This window comes from Hibiscus syriacus, unplaced genomic scaffold (assembly GCF_006381635.1).
Source record: "Hibiscus syriacus cultivar Baekdansim isolate YM2019G1 unplaced genomic scaffold, ASM638163v2 tig00111022_pilon, whole genome shotgun sequence".
Taxonomy (NCBI): domain Eukaryota; kingdom Viridiplantae; phylum Streptophyta; class Magnoliopsida; order Malvales; family Malvaceae; genus Hibiscus; species Hibiscus syriacus.
The window spans coordinates 2,299,258-2,319,621 of NW_024062956.1; the positions used below are offsets into that span (position 1 = coordinate 2,299,258).

Here is a 20,364-nt window from a genome sequence, read left to right on the forward strand (position 1 = left end):
ACATTTACATTAATTATTCAACAACATATCGCATTTTGATAGGGTGTTGGAGTTTTTAAAACTTTCATGTTTTAAGATTAATTATTATTTTATAAATGAAAATTGTAATTATAATTTTATTTTCCACTTTAATGATAATTTATGACGTGTCATATAACTAACTATACATTCCATTAATGCTTATATGAAATTTAACAGATATATAATATTTTAATGATTTTGTTAAAAGAAGGACACAATTCATATATATTGATAATTTAGAGATAAAATTGAAATATTCAAAAGATGAAGGACTGCTTTAAAATGAAAATTAAACTCTAAAGACGTCAATGCAATAAACTCTTTTTACATTTGAAGAAGTACCCCTTAACCTAAACTCCTTATAAACCCCAATCTCTCACTCGAGCTGTAATCCCCAAGAATTATCAAAATTAGTGTTCCCTTATCCTCTCCCCAAAAGGAGATCAAAACAATGCAGTCTTTGGCTGCCCCACCCCACCTGCTCCCCTCCTCCGCCCACCGGCAACTGCTCCCTTCTTCCTCACGTGCTTCCCCACGTTCCACCACCAAATTCAACCTGCCTTCCCAGAACCCCAAACCCCAAAAGCGCACTCCCCTCCTCCACTCCCTCTCCAAGCCCCTTGTTCTTGCCTCCGCTTCTGCTGCCACTCTCTTCATCACCATCTCCCCCATTTCCAACAGTCTCCCTGGAGGCGGCGGAGACAACAGCGGCGGCTTCTCGGGTGGCGGTGGGAGCGGAGGTGGGAGTTCCAACGGTGGTGATGGAAGCAGCGGTAACTTCTGGGAGAAGTTCTTTTCGCCTTCGCCAGCAATTGCGGATGATAACGACCAAAATCAAGAATGGGATTCTCACGGATTACCAGCCAACATTGTAGTTCAACTCAGCAAGCTAAGTGGATTCAAAAAGTACAAGCTTTCGGAGATTTTATTCTTTGACCGACGGCGGTGGACCACTGTAGGGACTGAAGATTCATTCTTTGAAATGGTTTCGTTGAGGCCAGGAGGGATCTACACCAAAACCCAGTTGCAGAAGGAGCTTGAAACTTTAGCGACATGTGGAATGTTTGAGAAAGTTGATATGGAGGGCAAAACTAACCCAGATGGAACTTTGGGATTAACCATTTCGTTTACAGAAAGTACTTGGCAGTCAGCTGATAGGTTTAGGTGTATAAATGTTGGGCTAATGACTCAATCCAAGCCTATTGAAATGGACCCTGATATGACAGATAAGGAAAAATTGGAGTACTATATGAGCCAAGAGAAGGATTATAAGAGGAGGATCGAGAGAGCTAGGCCTTGTTTGTTGCCAATGCAAGTACATAGGGAAGTGCTGCAGATGTTGAGGGATCAAGGGAAAGTGAGTGCTAGGTTATTGCAAAAGATAAGGGATAGGGTTCAAAAATGGTACCATGATGAAGGGTATGCTTGTGCTCAGGTTGTCAATTTTGGTAACTTGAATACTAAGGAAGTCGTTTGTGAAGTAGTGGAAGGTGATATTACACAGCTTTCAATTCAGTTCCAGGATAAGCTTGGAAATGTTGTTGAAGGGAATACCCGGCTTCCTGTAGTGAGGAGAGAGTTGCCTAGACAGGTATACAATTGATGGCTTTCTTTCCCCCTGTTGAGAATGTTTATTGTTATTTTTTAGATATTGCAGATTCTTGTTGTTGTTGTTATAGTTTGTGACCTTCAATGCTGGTTAGGGAAGTGTACTATATGATAAGTTAACTTGATAGTTAGGAAAGAACCACATTGTAAATTCTGATATCTGCTGTTATGTTTTTTTACCTTAGATGGTAGTAAGCGTGATTTGATCTTTGGTACAACTACAATTATGAAATTCTTGAAGCTCTATTTGGTTGTTTTCTATATTCTGAAATAGCTTTGAATAATCCAGATTCAGATCATGTGTAGAAGTGAGAAGAACTATTGTGTGAAGTTCAAGTAAAGCATTGACTTTACTGCTTTTGAATAAGCTTTCATGAGCTATGGATTAGCTGATAAAATAATTTTTTTGTCTTCAATTCTACGTGTAATGATTGCTTTTAATGTCTGGTTTCAGTCTCCAATGAATGGCTGATTGTTAGTACCTTTAGCTGTAGAGTTGCTAATTATGCCTATTTATTCAGTATTGATGATGATTGGTTGTTGAATTATGTCCGCATTTAATTTACAGCTTCGACAAGGCAATGTTTTTAATATTGAAGCTGGGAAACAAGCTCTGAGGAACATAAACTCACTTGCTTTGTTTTCAAATATCGAAGTGAACCCACGACCTGATGAGAAGAATGAGGGAGGCATCATTGTTGAGATAAAGCTCAAAGAACTGGATCAGAAATCAGCTGAAGTTAGTACGGAGTGGAGTATTGTACCTGGACGCGGGGGACGTCCCACATTGGTATGCAAATCTAATTATATATTATACCTTGCAATTATTCTTTAGATTACATGACAGATTGCAGCTTAAACTTAAAAGTCGTGATTTATATTGTTTGTATATTGTGCTATTTTTTTCTGTTCAGGCATCAATTCAACCTGGTGGAACTGTCTCTTTTGAGCATCGGAATCTCAAAGGGCTTAATAGATCTATTCTTGGTTCATTGACCACTAGTAACTATTTTAATCCTCAGGTGCTTTTTCCTAAATATACATGTTGCTCTCTCATAGTTCTTGCAGTAACTTTTCTCTAGTGGTAAGTGTACATTTGCATCGTAAGATATTCATATTTTTCTTTTCGTTAGGATGATCTGGCTTTCAAACTAGAATATGTGCACCCATATTTAGATGGTGTCAATAATCCTCGCAATCGAACTTTTCGTGCAAGCTGCTTCAACAGCCGGAAACTGAGTCCAGTTTTCACTGGTGGACCAGGAGTCGATGAAGTCCCGCCAATATGGGTTGACCGAGCTGGTGTTAAAGCGAACATCACAGAGGTATTCTGCTATGTTTAGAAAAATTCAGGAAGTGACATTAGGACTCTATGTACCATCAAATCTATTGTGATCAATATGTTTGTGGCAGAATTTCACCCGTCAAAGTAAATTCACATATGGACTTGTGATGGAAGAGATAACCACACGTGATGAAAGCAGTCATATCTCTGCAAATGGTCATAGGGTGCTACCGAGTGGAGGCATCAGTGCAGATGGACCTCCTACGACTCTCAGCGGTACCGGTGTTGATCGAATGACATTTCTACAGGCAAACATCACACGTGATAATACCAAGTTTATAAATGGTGCTATAGTTGGTGAGAGGAATGTGTTTCAGGTTAGCCCATATATTTACATTGTGAATCTGTCTTTGCTGATACTGTTCTAATCAGGAAAGAAATGATAGCATTGTTGGTGAAAGATTTGCCAACATGTTTGTAATTTATTCTAATAGAGGTGCCAACGCCATTGTAGTTATCCTTTTAAAGTTTTAGCCTTCCTTGTGGAATAAGAAGGCAGATGTATCAGATTCAGAATAAGAGCCGCATTATTCTGGCTTTTGGATATTGTGTCTATTGTTTCTGAGAATGAGGTCATTGTGAGGTGGATTCCGAGAAGCTGTAATTGTGAAGCTGATAAACTAGCAAAGGAGGGAATTGGGTAGTGGTTTTTCAGCACGGGTCTCTACAGAGTGTGTTCAAGTTTTATGTATCTTTTAGGAGTGTTTTTAAGTATTATGTAATGCATTTATAATCAATATATTGAGGTACTATTTTCCTCCTTCCGCTAGTCGGTTCTTGCCTTATGGTAAAGGACCATTAAGAAGGAGGTTTTTAATGAGACCTTCTATTCCTATCAAAAAAAAAAAATTCTGGCTTTTGGATATTGAAATATTTTGTTTTGTGCATCATTGAAATAGTTCAAATACATAAATTTAAGCTTACTAATAAGTGCGTTTATTGTAGAGCTCTACTTGACAATTTATTTCCTAGCTAATTGCTTGCATTTTTTTTTTCATGCAACGCAGGTGGACCAAGGACTTGGTATCGGGAGCAAGTTTCCATTCTTTAACCGCCATCAACTGACGCTTACACGATTTCTCCAATTAAGTCAAGTAGAAGAAGGTGCTGACAAACCCCCACCACCTGTTCTAGTCCTTCATGGCCACTATGGAGGTTGTGTGGGTGACCTTCCAAGTTATGATGCTTTTACGCTTGGAGGTCCCTATTCTGTGAGAGGTTATAACATGGGTGAGTTAGGTGCAGCCAGAAACATTGTTGAGGTTAGAATATACCTATTGATCTTTTGTTTATCTCTTAATGTAGGAGAGTTTACATTTAATGAAATGATTTATTTATCTGAAATCTGTTTTCTGATGTTGCCTACAGCTTGGAGCAGAGATTAGGATACCAGTGAGAAATACACATGTTTATGCATTTGCAGAGCATGGGAATGATCTAGGAAGTTCAAAAGATGTGAAGGGCAACCCGACAGAGGTCTACAGGCGCATGGGTCACGGCTCATCGTATGGGGTCGGTGTCAAACTTGGTCTGGTGAGAGCCGAGTATGCTGTTGATCATAACACCGGAACTGGTGCAGTCTTCTTCCGATTTGGTGAAAGATACTAAAATGTGATTTAGGGACGAATGCTGCTGCTTAATACAGGGTAGTCATTTCTGTTTCTAGTAATTGTTGGAGCTGTTCTGAATATTGCCAGAGATTTTGAGATAAATGGAATTAGGCACACTATTTAATAAGCTTTTCTTATTTCAAATAAATAGTTTTTTTTTTTGTATTATTTTGCGTACCAGCTTCATCCTATTATGTGCAAATTGAAGGATCACGGGGAAACAGTCGGTGTTTAATGAAAGCGGGCTAAGCAGTATTTGTTCTGCTATCCCAAATCTATATCTTCTTAGTATATGACCACAAGATCAATATGAACTTGTCATTTCTTGGTATGAGATGCCATGCGAGTAGGGGTGCTCAAACGGTTAATTTGACCATCGACCGAACCGAATTTTCATTAACCGAATTAATCGAATTTTTTTCTTTAACCGTTAATTTAACCGAATTTTTTTTTTGAAAATATCAATCGAATCGAACAAAGTTCGGTTATTTCGGTCGGTTAACCGAATTAACCGATTTTTTTATAATTTATTTAATTAGATTAATTTGAATATGATAACAATATTTTTTTTATTTGGGTTAAAATTTTAATTAGGTATTGATAATTTAATGAGTTTAGTATGGTTAAAAAATAATTGAGTCTTAATTCTTAATGAGTTTGAGCTTAAAATATGTATTTAATATATATAATATATTTCATATTTAATAATTTCAGTTAATTCGGTTAATTAATCGATTTCAAACCGAATTAACCGTTAACCAAATATTGAAAAAATGTTAACCGTTCCCCGATCGAATTAACTAAATTAATTCGATTCGATCGATTAATTCGGTTAAAACCAAAAAATAACACCCCTACATGAGTCTTAATTCTTAATGAGTTTGAGCTTAAAATATGTATTTAATATATATAATATATTTCATATTTAATAATTTAAGTTAATTCGATTAATTAATCGATTTCGGACTGAATTAACCGTTAATCGAATATTGAAAAAAATGTTAATCGTTTCTCGACTGAATTAATTCGGTCTCCGACCTAACTAATTTGATGACCGACCAAATTAACCGTACTAATTCGATTAATTCGGTTAAAACAAAAAAAATAACACCCCTACATGCGAGGGTACAACAAAACTGCATTTCCTTGTCATCAAACCTTGCTTTTTTTTTTTTCTTTTTACCGACTCTTCTGTTGTCCTCAATGATTAGGTGCGCTGTATTACTTAGTTTGACAAGGTTGAGACTTGGTAACCAAATGAAAAAAAGGTAAATTACACATTTAGTATCTCAATTATCACATTTGTTCTGTTTTGGTTATCTATATATTTTAAAAATATATATGTCTAATGTTATGTTTTGTTTCATTTTGATCACACACCGTTAAAATTTTAACATAACAGTTGACGTAACATTTTTTTACTTTCTTTTTTCTATGATGACGTTGCATTATTTTATGGTGACACGTCAGTATCACTGTTAAATTTCATTTTGATATTCCACTATCAGAATTTTAACGGTGATATTAACGTTTCATCATAAGATAACATCACATTATTATTGAAAAAAATAAAGAAAAATATCACGTCAACAATTCTATTAATTTTTTAACAATGAATTATCAAATTAAAACTTAAACTAAACATTAGATATACTTTTGAAAAATAAAATTTGGGTAACAAAATAGAACAAAAATTATATTTTAAGTACTAAACATATAACTATAATATACCCTAAGTTTTTTTCTTTCTAATTTCGTGCTTTTAACCTAAAATTTTCAATATTTGGCTTATCACGAGAACTTGATATGGCCATTGCCCTTAAAGAAAGGTCAGGTTTTTTTTTTTTTTTTTTTTTTTTTGAAATGGCTGCTAATGTTGAAGCCAATGGAAAAAGAACAAAAAAGTTCAGTATAAGCCATCCAATAACAAGCGAGATTGATGATAAGTGATGAACTTTGGCTTAGCTTTTAGTTTCTTAGCCGAAAAGAAAACAACTTTGATATAGTCGATAATAATACACAAGTTAGTGGTAACTATTCATTAAATAACAAGAATGGAGATTTGGAATCAACTTCTAGGAAAGAAATCCAATGAGAGGTTTGTTTATCTCTTTCCCATGTTCATTCAAGTCTCTCTGCAAAATCATGACAACCCTTCTATTTCAGACACAAGTTGATAAAGATTTTCTGAATCTACAAGACAAGAATTGAATTTCTTAAAATTCAATAATAACAATAACAAGCATGTGAAATATCAAATCAAAGCCCTTAAAACATTGAGAAAAAAATAACTGGAAAATGCATAGTTTTATCGCCATCATAATGAGGAACAATAAAGAGGAAAACTGCTTCATCTGAGATCTAAAGCCATTGTTGGTGATGCAATGCAGTAGCCAGTAGGCACATGAAGCAGACAGTTGAGTTCAAAAGTACATACAAATGTAGTAGCATAGAGTCACATGGACTGAGAGAGCGCTAGGGTATGAAATTTCAAATTCTAGTATATATTTTTTTTATTGATTATCTAATTTTTGCATTCCTGAAATTGTGTAATTTCATACCCCAAATTTCTAATATAATTTCTTAAGTTCACACCTCCTACATAAACTATTACGTTCACAAGCTCCATTACAGACAAAACTATCTAGTAAAACGTCTATTCTTGTGGAAACGAATTGCTTACCAACCAAGTCAGTGCTATCCCTAAGACAATAAACTGAACACGATTATATGCAGATTGCACAAAAGGCAACAATCATATCAAGTAAAATATACGTCATTAGCCTAAAAACAGAAGTGATTCCTTTTCACGAGTGCAAATATGAAACTATTGCCTCATAACCCTGTTTAAATCATATTTTCACATCCAATTCAGGTATACTAAAATAATCTAAGCTCCATCACTTTATATCTCAATACAAGTTTATCTTGCTGCGGTTCAATTTTCAGAAACAAAAATTCAGACCATTTAACACAAAAAACAATAAGGAAAGATTGTAGATAACAGTCATGAGTAAACAAATCAGTAAAGCTGGAAATTCTCATTATAAAAATTACTATAAAAGAAGGAAAAGGACTGACCTTAGTACAAAAATCTGACTAATTTAATTTATCATCGGGAGCCATGTGATGGGGATACGGCAGTACTGACCCATATTTATTCCCACCAGACCAATCTCTCTGCTGCATCATCCCATAGGAGTTCGCTTCGTACCCATTCTGGTGATGCTGTTGTGGTTGATGATGATACAATCCTTGATGCATCCCCATATGTCCATACATTGGCATCGGTACCGGCATCATTGGTGTCCCATAAGGCATCGGTATAGCCATACCCAAATGCCCATTAACATTGACACTACCCCCACCAACACCATCACTTCCTCCTCCACCACTGCCGCCGCCACTTCCACTCTCGTGAAGACTCTGTGGTACTGGCGTTGATGCAAAGAGCTGATCGGAAGCCGATGGGCCTTCGTTGCTTAAGCCTTGCATTCTCTTCAAATATAGCCGATATTTTTGCAAATGACTGGCGACGTTCTCGCGGGTTAAACCTTAGACGTTCATTAACTGCATGATCGTTTTGGGAACCGCGTATTTTATCCCTAAATGAGCCACCACATCAACGAATCTCTTGTGCAGTTGCGGCGTCCACACTAAACGCGGCCGTTTCAGGGTTCTCCCCGATGGATCGTCCGAATTCTCCGTCGTCCTAACCGCTGAATCCGCTTCCTCTGCAATTACCACGTTCCTCATCTTCTTCGGGTCCGATCCGGAACCCGACCCCGAGCCGTATCCTTCCGGTTCGACTATTATTGTGTCATTAAAACAAGGGGAGTTGCTGTTAGTATTATTGGTGGTTGAGGAGTGGGACCCGGTAGAGCGGAGGGAAAAAAGTGTATTCTGAGAAGCGCGGTTGACATCAACATCGGTCCGGCGAGGTTCCGGCGAGATACTGAAAGCAGAGGCAAGTTCCTGCGGGATTAAGGGTCGAGTTAAGGGAGTTAAATCATTGCAGTTAGGTAATCCCATCTCCCATTCCAGGACTCTTTCGTCAACATCGTCATCTTTATCAAGGAAGGTGGTGACGGCGTTGGTGGTTGCTTCTTCATCGTCTCCGGCGCTAGCTTCAAAGTCGATCATCCTCACTTCTTCACCCATGTTTATTTCTTTTGGCCTTGAAATTAAAATTTAAAAATTGAATGATTTTTCAGAGATTGGAAAGAAAACAGTAAAAACTGTAGAGATTTTCCAAATAACAACGTGAAAGTGAGGGCTGTTTGGGAGGAAAGAAAAAAGAAAATTCCTTTTCGGATGGAAGAAAAAGAGAAAGGAAAAGTGGAATATCTGATTCCAGATAGGAGTAGCGATGGGGCCAATTTCGACGACTTAACCAGATATTTTTGATCCGCTAAATCTCTCTCTCCCTCCACATTTCTCCATTTATATTTTGACACGTAAGTCAAATGTGTGTCGTCTGGATGGAACCGGTCGTGCTGGATCCTCGCCGGTAGTATTTCGTTAAAATATTCTATCTACTAGATTTTATAATATATTGTGATTAATTTTAGGGTAAACTACATAAATGATCACCTAATTTTTAAGTTTCTTAAATTTTGTTCACCCAATTTTTAAAATTTGTAATACAATCACCAAAATTTTACTTCATTTTCAGTAAGGTTACGTTTTCAGTAAGGTTCCGTTAGCTTATCTGACATGGAATGTCATATATTACTGTTTCTTTTTAGCTTAATAAAATAATCATTTTAACCCATTTAAGCACCCTAAAAATAATCCCGCACTTTGATCAACACCATGTTTATAATGTAAATTTACAACTTGTAAATAATATTATTGAATCGAACACTGATCTTATATTAGAATCTAATATTACACCCTACTTTTATCCTTCCTTGAATAAACCTATGTAGAGGTAAATTTGGCTGTGGGAATTGATTGAGCTCAAGTTGAGATGGCAAAGGAAGACCATGGCCACCGCCAAACGTAGCAATGCGGTAGGGTCAGGAGAAGAGGAAATGGACAAAGAATACAGATACAAATCTATATCTAACATCTACATTTTCACTTAAAACTTATGTTAACCGTTTTCAAACATATATTTGGACATTGATATCAGATGCCAACTTCCGAATACATGATTGTTTTCTAAAATGTATATATCATAACAGTGGCTTCTCCTGGCATGGTGAATTCATGATCAACATGGGTTCTGACAGCAAAGTAATTTCCCAAAAACTTGAGTCTAGAATTTGCAACATCGTAAATAATTATAACACATCGTAAATCCGTTGTCAGAGAGAGGTAGCATATCATTGCTCCTTTGCCCTTTTGCGTGCCAGAAAACGTTCTCTAGCTGCTGCAACTGCGTCTTCACCTCTTTTATGATGGTTGCTTTTTGGTTCATCAACAGACTTGTTTCTCTGAAGTGTTCTCCTGTATTGTAGTGTCTGGAAGTATATCTTTGGTTATTGGCTTCGAATCTCGAGACTCAAATATTTCTCGAGAACCTGTTTCATCTCGAGTCTGGTCAGTCATAGCAGAAGACTCGGGAGCAGTTGGTTCAGGCAACGGCTGATCTCTATTGGATGCATCTTTCTCGCTCTCCTCAAGTTTCCCTAATTCAAGCTTTCTTGATTTTGATTCATTTGCCCCATACGCAACATTTTTACCAAGGTTGAAGTAAAAATCACTCAAGTCACTCTTCTTGGTAACCTTTAAAAAAATGGTCATCAACCAGATAAATTACAACAGAATTGGAAATTTAAGAGTTAAAGTAAACCAATCACATACAGACAGGAGACAGAAAGAAAATTGGGGAATTAAATACCGAAAAAGAACACCCTATTTATTCCCACTTAACAAATAAACTTTAAATGTAGATTATGTATCCCAAATTCATTTTCTTGCATTTAGCTAATTCTAATAACATGTAAATTTATAATCCCATAAAAGATAAGCAACCCAACTGATAGATACACGTGAACAGTCTTTTTTCAATATGAACTTCAAGTCGAAATGATAATCTTGATTCTTGATACCATTAATGCTATCTGCACTTGTGTTTTTTCAATATAATTCACTTTCAAACAATGCTTCAAAATTTCCAGTCCCAGCAGACAAAGAAAAAATCAATTTGTTTATTTGGGACACTCGAATCAACATATTTAGATTAACAACAGCATGCTAACCACCCTCGGAATCAATAGCAATTCATTCGATCATAAATGTTGTAACATACAATAAAAGTAAAAACCAAACCCATAAACAAAGAAGTGGAAAGCAAACAACAGAAAAAGCTACACTTACATCCTCTTTCTCCTCTCGAAGTTGTCGTATGCGTTCTTCCTCCATCCATTTTGTCTGCTCAGCAAGCTTTTTCTTGTAGGCACTAGTCACAAACTTATCCTTGTCCGCATAAAGGTGATCCTCTTTACTTCTCTCTTTCACAAGCTTCCTCTCGTATACTATCTCCTGTTCCCATTTCCGTTGCTCCGCTTTTTTCATTAAATTATGAATATATTTTGGCTGCTCAAAACAGTCAACATTATCACCAGTCAAATTGATGATTAATTCCAGGTTAGTTTTGAGCAGTTGTTAAGTGAATTTATACCTGCTGCATTGTATACACATATTTATTTATTTTGATTTTTTTTTTGTTTGGGGGGGGGGGGGGAGGGTGGACAAACAAAGGGGAATAATTAAACTAATAGCAAGCAAATAATCCTAGGAACTATAAAAAGAAAACCCTAAAATATATTAGAAAAAGTATACATTTCGCTTTTTGCGATCTTGAACACGGGGGCGAACAACCTTCTCTTTCATCTCGTCGTAAACTCCATCGTAATCAAACACCGAAGAATCTTCCTCTAAAGCTTTCTTATGTTGCTCCTCTACCTTCGAAAAAAAAAAGGTAAATTCCAATTAATTTTTTTTAAAAAAAAAGCCTCGAAAGAAGGGAATAAAGGAAATTAATGTGAATCTTACTTCCTTGAGAGCTTTGTTCTTGTGAGCTTGGCGGGAAATCTCTCTCTCCACGTCGTCGTCGTCGTCTTCTTGGAAGCTGCGAGGAGGAGGTAGCGGTGGTCTTGTCTCCGGCTTTTTCTGTTGGGTCGACGGAACCCTAAGCTGTAAACCGTACTTCTTCATCTTTTCAGGGAAAAAAATTGATACGATTCCTTGGCCAGATCTTTATATCCAAGCGTTGGCCAATTGCAATCTTTAAATTTTTTTACACAGTGAATTTCCTTGTACTCAAAGGTGAAAGGTGGCGTTTGGTTCGCTAGAATGTTTCTGAGATAATTGGAATCTGTGAAGGAATTGGAATCTGTTAGGAATTGGAATACAATTCCATATTTTGTTTGGTTCGCATACATGTCAGATGAATTTGATTTTAATAATATAAAATGACAGAATTGTCCTTCTTGTTTTTTTGCTTTATTTTAGTTTGTTTTACAATTTACATGTAGTAATATATTATAAAAAATTAAAAAAATATTAAAATTTCATTTTATTGATTGATTATTCATTTCAATAAATTATAAAAATCATGCTAATAAACATCATAAGTTAAAATCATCGCAATCAAAATATATTAATAAGTTACCAAAAGATAGATCAATATTTCGATACATTCCAATCGGAGTATGTTAATTAGTTACCAAAAAAATATACCAAAAACTATTTTTATTCAATATATGAATTAGAAACTCGACCCGACACGATACAAAATAATAAAAAAATTATTTTTATTAAATAAAAACATTGACTTAATTTTAAAAAATTATATATAGAGGGGTATTATTGTAATTATTCATAAATATATAAGTTAAATTATATATATTTTTTCGGGTCGGGTCCGATTTTTTCACCCTAAACCCAAACCCGACCCGACCAGAATATCACACTTAAAAAACCCAACCGACTCGAATATCACACTTAAAAAAACATGACCCGACTCGACCCGAATATCACACTTAAAAAACCCGACCCGACCCGAACAAAAATAAAGTTTCACCCGACACGACCCAAAAATATGAATTAGAAATCCGACCCGACCCTAAATAATAAAAAAATATTTTTATTCAATAAAAACAATGACTTAATTGAAAAAAATTATATATAGAGGGGTGTTATTGTAATTATTCCTAAATATATAAGGTAAAATTATATATATTTTCGGGTCGGGTATTTTTCACCCTAAACCCGAACTCGACCCGACCCGAATATCACACTTAAAAAAACCGACCCGGACCGACCAAAATAAAATTTCACCCGACCCGAATATATAAATTAGAAACCCGACCCGAAATAATAAAAAATATTTTTATTCGAATAAGTTACCAAAAGATTGATGAGGGTAGTATGGTCAAATTTCAATTCCCTCCAACAAGGGAATTGAATTCTATCCATTCTTGGATGAAATTCACTTTCCCTCATTTGATGGAAAGTTGAAGCAATGAGGGATTCCAATTCCATTGGAAAACTTGAACCAAACATGAGAAAGTGATGAAATTGGATTCCAATTCCCACCAATTCTAAGGGATTCATGCCAACCAAATGCCATTAAAGGGTTTTTAAATTAATAGAAAAATAGATTTTTTAAATTAATGAAAAAAGGTTTTTAATTAAATATTAAATTATAGAATTAAGTTGACGTTTTACTTAAAGAATATTATATTTAAAAGAAATATGATTAAAATAAAATATTTTAAAATTATTCATTAAAGGATTAGAATGTTTCTATTTACTTTCTATTTTTCAATTTTTTTCAATTAACATTTATCAAATATATTTAAAAAATAAATTATTAAAATAAATAATTTTATTTAATTAATTTTTTTTCAATCAATTTGGCATAAAAAGGAATTTATTAATGATTAGCACTTTATTGACGTTACTCTATATAATACTATCTCTAGATACTTGTTAATATTAACAATAAAGTTGGTCACTATTTTTATCTACAATTATAATATTATTTTTTGTTATAAGATCATATAATAAGAAATATAAGTAAAATTAGCCTAATATTAATGGGCATTAATGACTACTTGTAGGGGATATTTGACATTAAATATTCGTATTTTTAATATTTCTAATACTCATTATAAAACTTTAAGAAATAATAACCGTTCATTTATAATTGAGAAGTTGAAATTCGTGCTTCTCAAATATTCTTTTGTACAACAAAACGGTGCCGTTTCGAAAGGATATTTTTTTTTTTTATTTTGTGCACATCGATGTCGGCCCTCATCTCCGCCTTATCTCATTCCACAGGTGGCTGCAACTGAGATTATAGAAACTCCATTGGTAAGTCATCTTATCTCCTCGAATGATCAAAACTCAGCATTTCATTTCATTTCATCTCATCTCATTTCATCTTCTGCACCGTAATCGATTTATTGTTGGGTTTATTGAGAACAGTCCAAAATTTTTGCTTGTTGATCCTTTCACTTCTGATGTTATTATCATTTGTAATTGAGAGGGGTTTCACTAGAATCTGGAAGACAAGTGATGGGCATTGTATTCTACCGAGCACGGTGTTAATATTTATTGGACTTTGAATGATGAAGATGAATCCATGCATGTTCTTAGTTGCTTATGTTAAGGGGCGAAATTATTAGTTTTAGGGGCGAAAACATATTATCTATAGAAGATATACAGAAAGTATGGAATTTGAAATTTTCAGGGGTAACAACCCCGGCCCCCCTCAGTGCATCACTGCTTAGTTGTTCACCCAGTTTAAATAACAAAGGATTGTATTGGCTATGTTACTTGGATTCTTCAATCTTCACTAAAACATGTATGACCTAACACATGTGTTTGACATATTAAATTTCAATATACCCATGTTGGGATGCATATCCATCATTCATCCGTTTCTAAAAGACTGAAACTAGCTCTTGTTCGAGGAACATTTGTATTTGGCCTATAGGGTAATATGCGAGATTCTATCATGTATCTTTTGCTAGCTATGTTTACGTTTCCTATCGGTAGATGTTGTTTAATCTGTTCTATATTAAGAGTCTAGAATTTCGATGCAGTCATCGACACATTCCATCTTCTGATCCTCACAGTTAGTTTGGGAAGTAAACTTCTAACTTTTGCAACTGAACTTACATGCCTTTCCTTATTGCAAACACTGGGAACTTTTTGGTGACTGATTTGCCAGATAGGTACGGTATGTCATCAAGTAAGAGCATAAGCTTTTATGTTCAACATTTCTTGTAAGGAGAGCTGCAGTTGAATGCTTTTTGATCAGTTCTGATGTGTTCTAGTCTAGCTATCGGTTTATTAGAATGGGGGAATGAATGCGTTAAAGGATCCTTTAGGAAGTTATTCTAGCTCAGCTAGTTCAGAATTAGTGATTAATTTCTATGAATAGATTAACCGTGTTGCTCATAACCCTGTAGGGTATTTTTGGAGTATAGAAACTCTACCGATTGTGTGTAAAAAAGACTTATACTTCTGCTGTTTTAATGCAACAGAAGGAATAGTGGCAACATGGTTTCTTTGCATGAATGCTCTGAGAGAAGAGTTATGTGCAAATCCTTGTAGTTAGTTGAATTGCTTTCAAATTCCCTGTATGTCGATTGATATCTTCACTCTGAACTTCAGTATGAAAGGATCTAAAAAATTTACCCCCCATCGAGGTTAATGATATGACTAGCATGCTTTTGTAATAATCAACCGATTATTCTGTGGTCTGAGCACTAATTTATTATTCCAAATATATAAAATTACCACATTAATGCATTACCTTATCTTTGTAATTCATTGATATGCTTTGTCTTGTTTTTCCCCCAAGTTTCAGTCATTCATTCAGCTATAAAGAAATCTCTTGTTATTCTAGTATCACTGTAGAGCTGTAGAGTGTAGATATGAAGACATGCATTCATTCTGTGTTCGATACTGTTTAACAAATATGAGGCAAATAGGTTAACACAAACACATTTTGTACTAAATTACTAATTTACGTTCGAGTTTGTTCTGGCTGATTTCTGTTTGAAGCTGGCAAGGTTCTTTTATCATGGGAAACAAGCCTGCAAAGCAAGAACGACGAGAAGAGATCATCTTGAAAATTGTACCACCATTGGACCAAGCCTATGTTCGATGGCTTGCTCGGGATATAGAGAGGATACACGGTTTTACTCCGAGAAACCCTCGAGCAGTAAAACCCCCAGATCACTACATTGAGTACATGCGTTTGAATGGTGGGTTAGATGTAGACTTGGATGATCCGGATTTGGTCCATTTGTTAAAGTAAACTTTTGTCATAAAAGGTTATGAATTGAGCGTGGAATTGGAAGGTATGTTGAACTATGTTACTGTTGTAAATGCTTGAAACAGCTTTCTGTTTTGCAAGATGGACAAGATCATGAATGTTCTTTCATCGTTTATGCAGTGACGATTTCATGTTTTTCTTTTAATTTGTTGGATTGGTTCTTCAGCAAATCCACTTTTTGTTTCTTTTTTATGAGAAATATTGAAAGAGACAAAAATTAATGGCGGAAACACACTCTCACACATTCAAAAAAATGTAGAGAGTATTGATATATTGAAATTAAACTGTTCTTTTTTAAATTTTTTTAGAAGCTAGTTATAGGGGTGTGAACGAGATAGGTGTGCATGTAAGTTATTTGGTTTTAGTTTGGGAAAAGACTGAATTTGTATAGTTATTGTCTAGTTTTAACAACTGAACCTATTGAGCGGTTCAATAGGTCTCAACGATTAAAAATAATATTTTTTTTTTAAGTTTTGGATTCGAATAGTTACGTATGCGGAGTATGTGTGTTCTCAATGATTAAAAAAGATTATGAACAAATAGTATCTTATAATCATCTTATACTATTAAAAAAAACAAATTAAGCTATTGAGCCATATTCCATTGTCCTATTACTTGATTACTCTAATTTGATTATTTTATTTTATAGCATCCTATACTATTATTAATATTATGAATATTTTAATGAAAAGGTTTATTGGATTATTCTATTTTATATCAAGGCTCTAAGTGGATTGCTCTTTTTTGCATTAAGGGTCTGGTTGGATGTAAATGATAAAAATATTTTTAAATAAATTAAATATTTTACACGTAAAGAAGGTCATAAACTATAATCTCATTTTAAATTTGTTTTAAATTTTAAAATATTTTATTTTAATCGTTTATCTATCATTATCAACTTATCATTTAATCGAGTATTGTTATCATTTTATTACTTTTTTTTTATTTTCTAACGATAACATGTATAGTGACACGTGTCCTAATGTAATTAGCACTTGAGGTGGGCATGGGTCGAGTTTTTGGTCCATCCGACCCGAGAACAAGGGATCCTCCACCCGAGACCCGATCCGACCAAAACAATGTTTCACCTGACTCGACCCCGACCTGAAATAATAAAAAAATATTTTTATTCAATAAAAACATTGACTTAATTGAAAAAAATTGTATATAGAGGGGTTATTATTGTAATTATTCATAAATATATAAGGTAAAATTATATATTTTTTTCGGGTCGAGTATTTTTCACCTTAAACCCGAACCCGAATAACACACTTAAAAAAACCCGACCAGATTTTTTAAAAAAAATCCAATCAGATCAAGTCGGGTCGGATCGGAACCCATCCGATTCGGATCCCATGCCCATCCCTAATCAGCACGCATGTTTCAGTGAAGTAAAAATCACTAATTCATTTTAGCTCCTAGAACTCAAACTCATAATCTATAAAAAATACAACAAATATATGGAAGATATTGAAGGATTTGTTACTTTTCCACACTTGACTCCACTGCCTCGTGCCTCTGTTTGGTTTGCAATTCCATGTTGTATTGACTTTTTGTCAAAGCTGACCTATACGTGTTGGAAGATATTGAAGGATTTGTTACCCGGAACTTTACATGTTAATAGCTCGGTGGGTTTAGTTGTTGTTGTTGTTGTTGTTATGGCTGAGATCTGCTGCGGAGTGATGAGCGAAAGCGAAGAATCAGCACCGTGCCAACCGAGTTCTCGTCAAGCTAGGAGACGTAGAATGACATTTAAACTGTTTAAATTCGTTGGTTTCGCTCCATAGAGGCTGAGAATCGCCGGAAACTCCGCAAGCTCCAAGCTTACGCAGCCGCATGTGCTCTAGATCGTGAAAAAGTTGGAGATAATTCTTCCATCTCGGACATAGACAAGAAAAACGGAAGATCAAAAACCAAAGGAACGGTAGTTAAAAGTCACACACGTCCATCGCCTTTAATGCCTGCAATCACAATCGATTCAGAGTCATCCGTCGTTTCACTGCAAAGGGCAGGACTCGGCCGCCATTAGCTTCCACTACTTTGGCGTCTACGATGGCCACGGTTGCTCTCACGTATGGATCTCAAACTTTTTAAAATTGAAAATAAGCTTTGTTTTCTTTGACTTAAAGATATTGATTTTTTTTTGCCATTTCGGTTATTGCTTATTAGGTGGCGATGCGGTGCAGAGAGCGTTTACATGAACTAATGAAGGAAGAGTTGGAGAATGAAGACGAAGAGTGGAAAGGTGCGATGGAGCGTAGTTTCACGCGCATGGATAGGGAAGTGATCAAGTTGAATAAGAATACGGTTGGAGCTAACTGCCGATGCGAGTTACAGTCTCCGGATAGTGATGCCGTCGGATCTACCGCCGTTGTTACCGTGATAACGCCTGATAAGATCGTTGTTTCTAACTGCGGCGATTCCAGAGCTGTTTTGTGTCGTAACGGCATGCCGGTTGTTTTAACGTCCGATCACAAGGTAAGCATTTTGTAGTTAGCTCTCACTCTCTGAGTCTCCCTTTTTAAAGCAAAAAATTTGGTTATCGCCCGTTTCTGTTTGGTTTCCGAGAAAATTCCGTTAACAAAAAGAAATAGTTAACAGCCTGATCGTCCGGATGAGCTGAACCGGATACAAGAAGCCGGGGGTCGGGTTATTTGCTGGGACGGTCCTCGGGTTCTTGGAGTCCTCGTAACGTCCAGAGGCATAGGTAAATAAACAATCCTATCTGCACTAAACTTTTTTAGACTAAATTAGTATTTTTTTTAGTCACCCGTCTATCTTCTTAATTTTATTTTAAACCCTCAATTTTGTTTAAAGTTAAATTTAATATTAAATTTTGGTTTCGTTGTAATTATCTATAATTACAAAATTAACGATAATATTAATATGTGCTATAAAATAATATTATATTATTATTAAAAAAAATATCATATCCATATTTTAGTTTATTCTATATATTATTTAATGATAAATGATCAAAATATAATTTAAAGTATAACTTAAAAAGTAGTAAAACAATTAAAACGAAATTATAAAAATAAATGAGTGATTAGATACATAATTTATTAATTTTCTAACATGATATCAGCGTTACTTAAAAAGATTGTGTGACAGGGGATAACTACTTGAAACCTTATGTGAGCTGTGAGCCGGAGGTTACGATCATGGATCGGACGGGCGGAGGATGAATGCTTGATACTAGCGAGTGACGGCTTATGGGATGGGTGTCAAATGATACAGCATGCAGCGTGGCTCGCATGTGTTTGAAGTCTCAGTCGATGGGAGGAGGAGGGATCTGGGACAAGGCGTGCAATGACGCCTCATGTTGCTCACAAAGCTGGCCTTGGCCAGGCATAGTACCGACAATGTGATTGTAGTCGTGGTGGATTTAAGGACAGCCACGTAGACATTTCGAGTTTCAATATTTTTAATTTTATTTACTCCCATATACAGTATCTTTTTAACAAAAAATATTCATTGTTTTCTCCACTTATCGGTTAAATATAATATAATATAGAACTTTGGGGTTTCACTCTCATGACACTTAAATCTTTAATAACTTTTTAATAAAAATGTTTCGTGACAATTAAAAAAAAATCTACGTGTTGCCTCTTCTTCTTCAATGAAGGTATTTCATGACAACTAAAAAAAAAACCACATGTTGCCTTCTTCTTCTTCTTCTTCTTGCTCCGGTTCAACTCCTGCAACCCAACTCACCGTGAAATCTTCTCTCTGTCGCCTACAAAAATGTGATCGGCTACGCACCGCGTGGAGAATTATTTCTTCCATTGAGCAGAAAGGTGGTAAGAACGAGGAACATGTTGTGCTGGTTAAGGAGTATAGATCGAAGATGGAAGGTGACTTGTCATATGTTTGCGCTAGTATCTTGACTTTGTTGGACTCAAATCTGATCTCGACTGTTGCGGCCAGTTTGTCCAAGGTTTTCTATTTGAAGATGAAAGGGGATTATCAGCGGTATTTAGCAGAGTTTAAGGTCGATGACGAGAGGAAAGCCGCTGCTGAGGATACTATGTTGTCTTACACGACATCTATAACTTTTTATAATGGAGTCTGGCTTTGACTAAACACTTGAATGCTTGAGTAGAATTTTGGATGTTGATTTGGAATTAGTGTTTTGATTAAATTCAATACTTTTTGAAGTCGAAAACTTTGGATCTAGCTCCAGAGCACCCGATCAGGCTGGGACTGGCGCTGAATTACTCGGTGTCCTACTATGAGATTCTCTGTCTGATAAGGCTTGTAGATCGGCTAAACAAGTAAAATAGGAATAAAAACAAAACCAAAAAAATAGTTGAAACATAACCCATACATGTTAATGGAAGATGAGGAGGAGGAGACACGTGATTTTTTTTTAATTATCATGTAACACTTTTGTTAAGAGGTTTCATGTGGTGACGCTAAACGGACAATTGGCACCATTTTTGTTAAAAACAAACCGACAGAGGGAATCTCCA

General features: G+C 35.4%; 2 protein-coding genes and 4 pseudogenes across 3 annotated transcripts; 4 read left to right on the forward strand and 2 right to left on the reverse strand.

The window, feature by feature from the left end:
* Nucleotides 1-390: 390 nt before the first annotated feature.
* Nucleotides 391-19,345, reverse strand: LOC120150544 (annotated as a pseudogene).
* On the forward strand, nt 412-4,711 carry LOC120150538 (protein TOC75-3, chloroplastic-like). The gene is made up of 7 exons (XM_039163213.1): nt 412-1,612; nt 2,198-2,419; nt 2,544-2,651; nt 2,763-2,954; nt 3,043-3,291; nt 3,982-4,236; nt 4,343-4,711. Exons 1-7 carry the CDS (start codon nt 473-475, stop codon nt 4,580-4,582), a joined length of 2,406 nt encoding a protein of 801 aa, XP_039019144.1. The 5' UTR covers nt 412-472; the 3' UTR covers nt 4,583-4,711.
* Nucleotides 7,584-8,822, reverse strand: LOC120150541 (annotated as a pseudogene).
* LOC120150548 lies at nt 13,822-15,978 on the forward strand. 2 transcript variants are annotated; one of them, XM_039163221.1, is made up of 2 exons: nt 13,822-13,914; nt 15,616-15,978. In XM_039163221.1, exon 2 carries the CDS (start codon nt 15,635-15,637, stop codon nt 15,869-15,871), a length of 237 nt encoding a protein of 78 aa, XP_039019152.1. In that variant the 5' UTR covers nt 13,822-13,914; nt 15,616-15,634; the 3' UTR covers nt 15,872-15,978. The 2 variants fall into 2 exon arrangements, with proteins under 2 accessions (XP_039019152.1, XP_039019153.1); XM_039163222.1 differs by having other exon boundaries at nt 13,842-13,914; nt 15,624-15,978.
* On the forward strand, nt 17,548-19,295 carry LOC120150540 (annotated as a pseudogene).
* A 202-nt stretch (nt 19,346-19,547) lies between the features above and the next one.
* On the forward strand, nt 19,548-20,175 carry LOC120150579 (annotated as a pseudogene).
* The last annotated feature ends 189 nt before the right edge of the window (nt 20,176-20,364 follow it).

What these genes read in the sequence shown, in the direction of transcription:
- LOC120150548 (XM_039163221.1), top strand. Translation starts at nt 15,635, where the DNA reads ATGGGAAACAAGCCTGCAAAGCAAGAACGACGAGAAGAGATCATCTTG.
- LOC120150538 (XM_039163213.1), top strand. Translation starts at nt 473, where the DNA reads ATGCAGTCTTTGGCTGCCCCACCCCACCTGCTCCCCTCCTCCGCCCAC. An exon ending in TTAAAGCGAACATCACAGAG is followed by an intron (nt 2,955 to 3,042) that starts GTATTCTGCTAT and finishes TGTTTGTGGCAG; the next exon opens with AATTTCACCCGTCAAAGTAA. An exon ending in CAGCCAGAAACATTGTTGAG is followed by an intron (nt 4,237 to 4,342) that starts GTTAGAATATAC and finishes TGTTGCCTACAG; the next exon opens with CTTGGAGCAGAGATTAGGAT.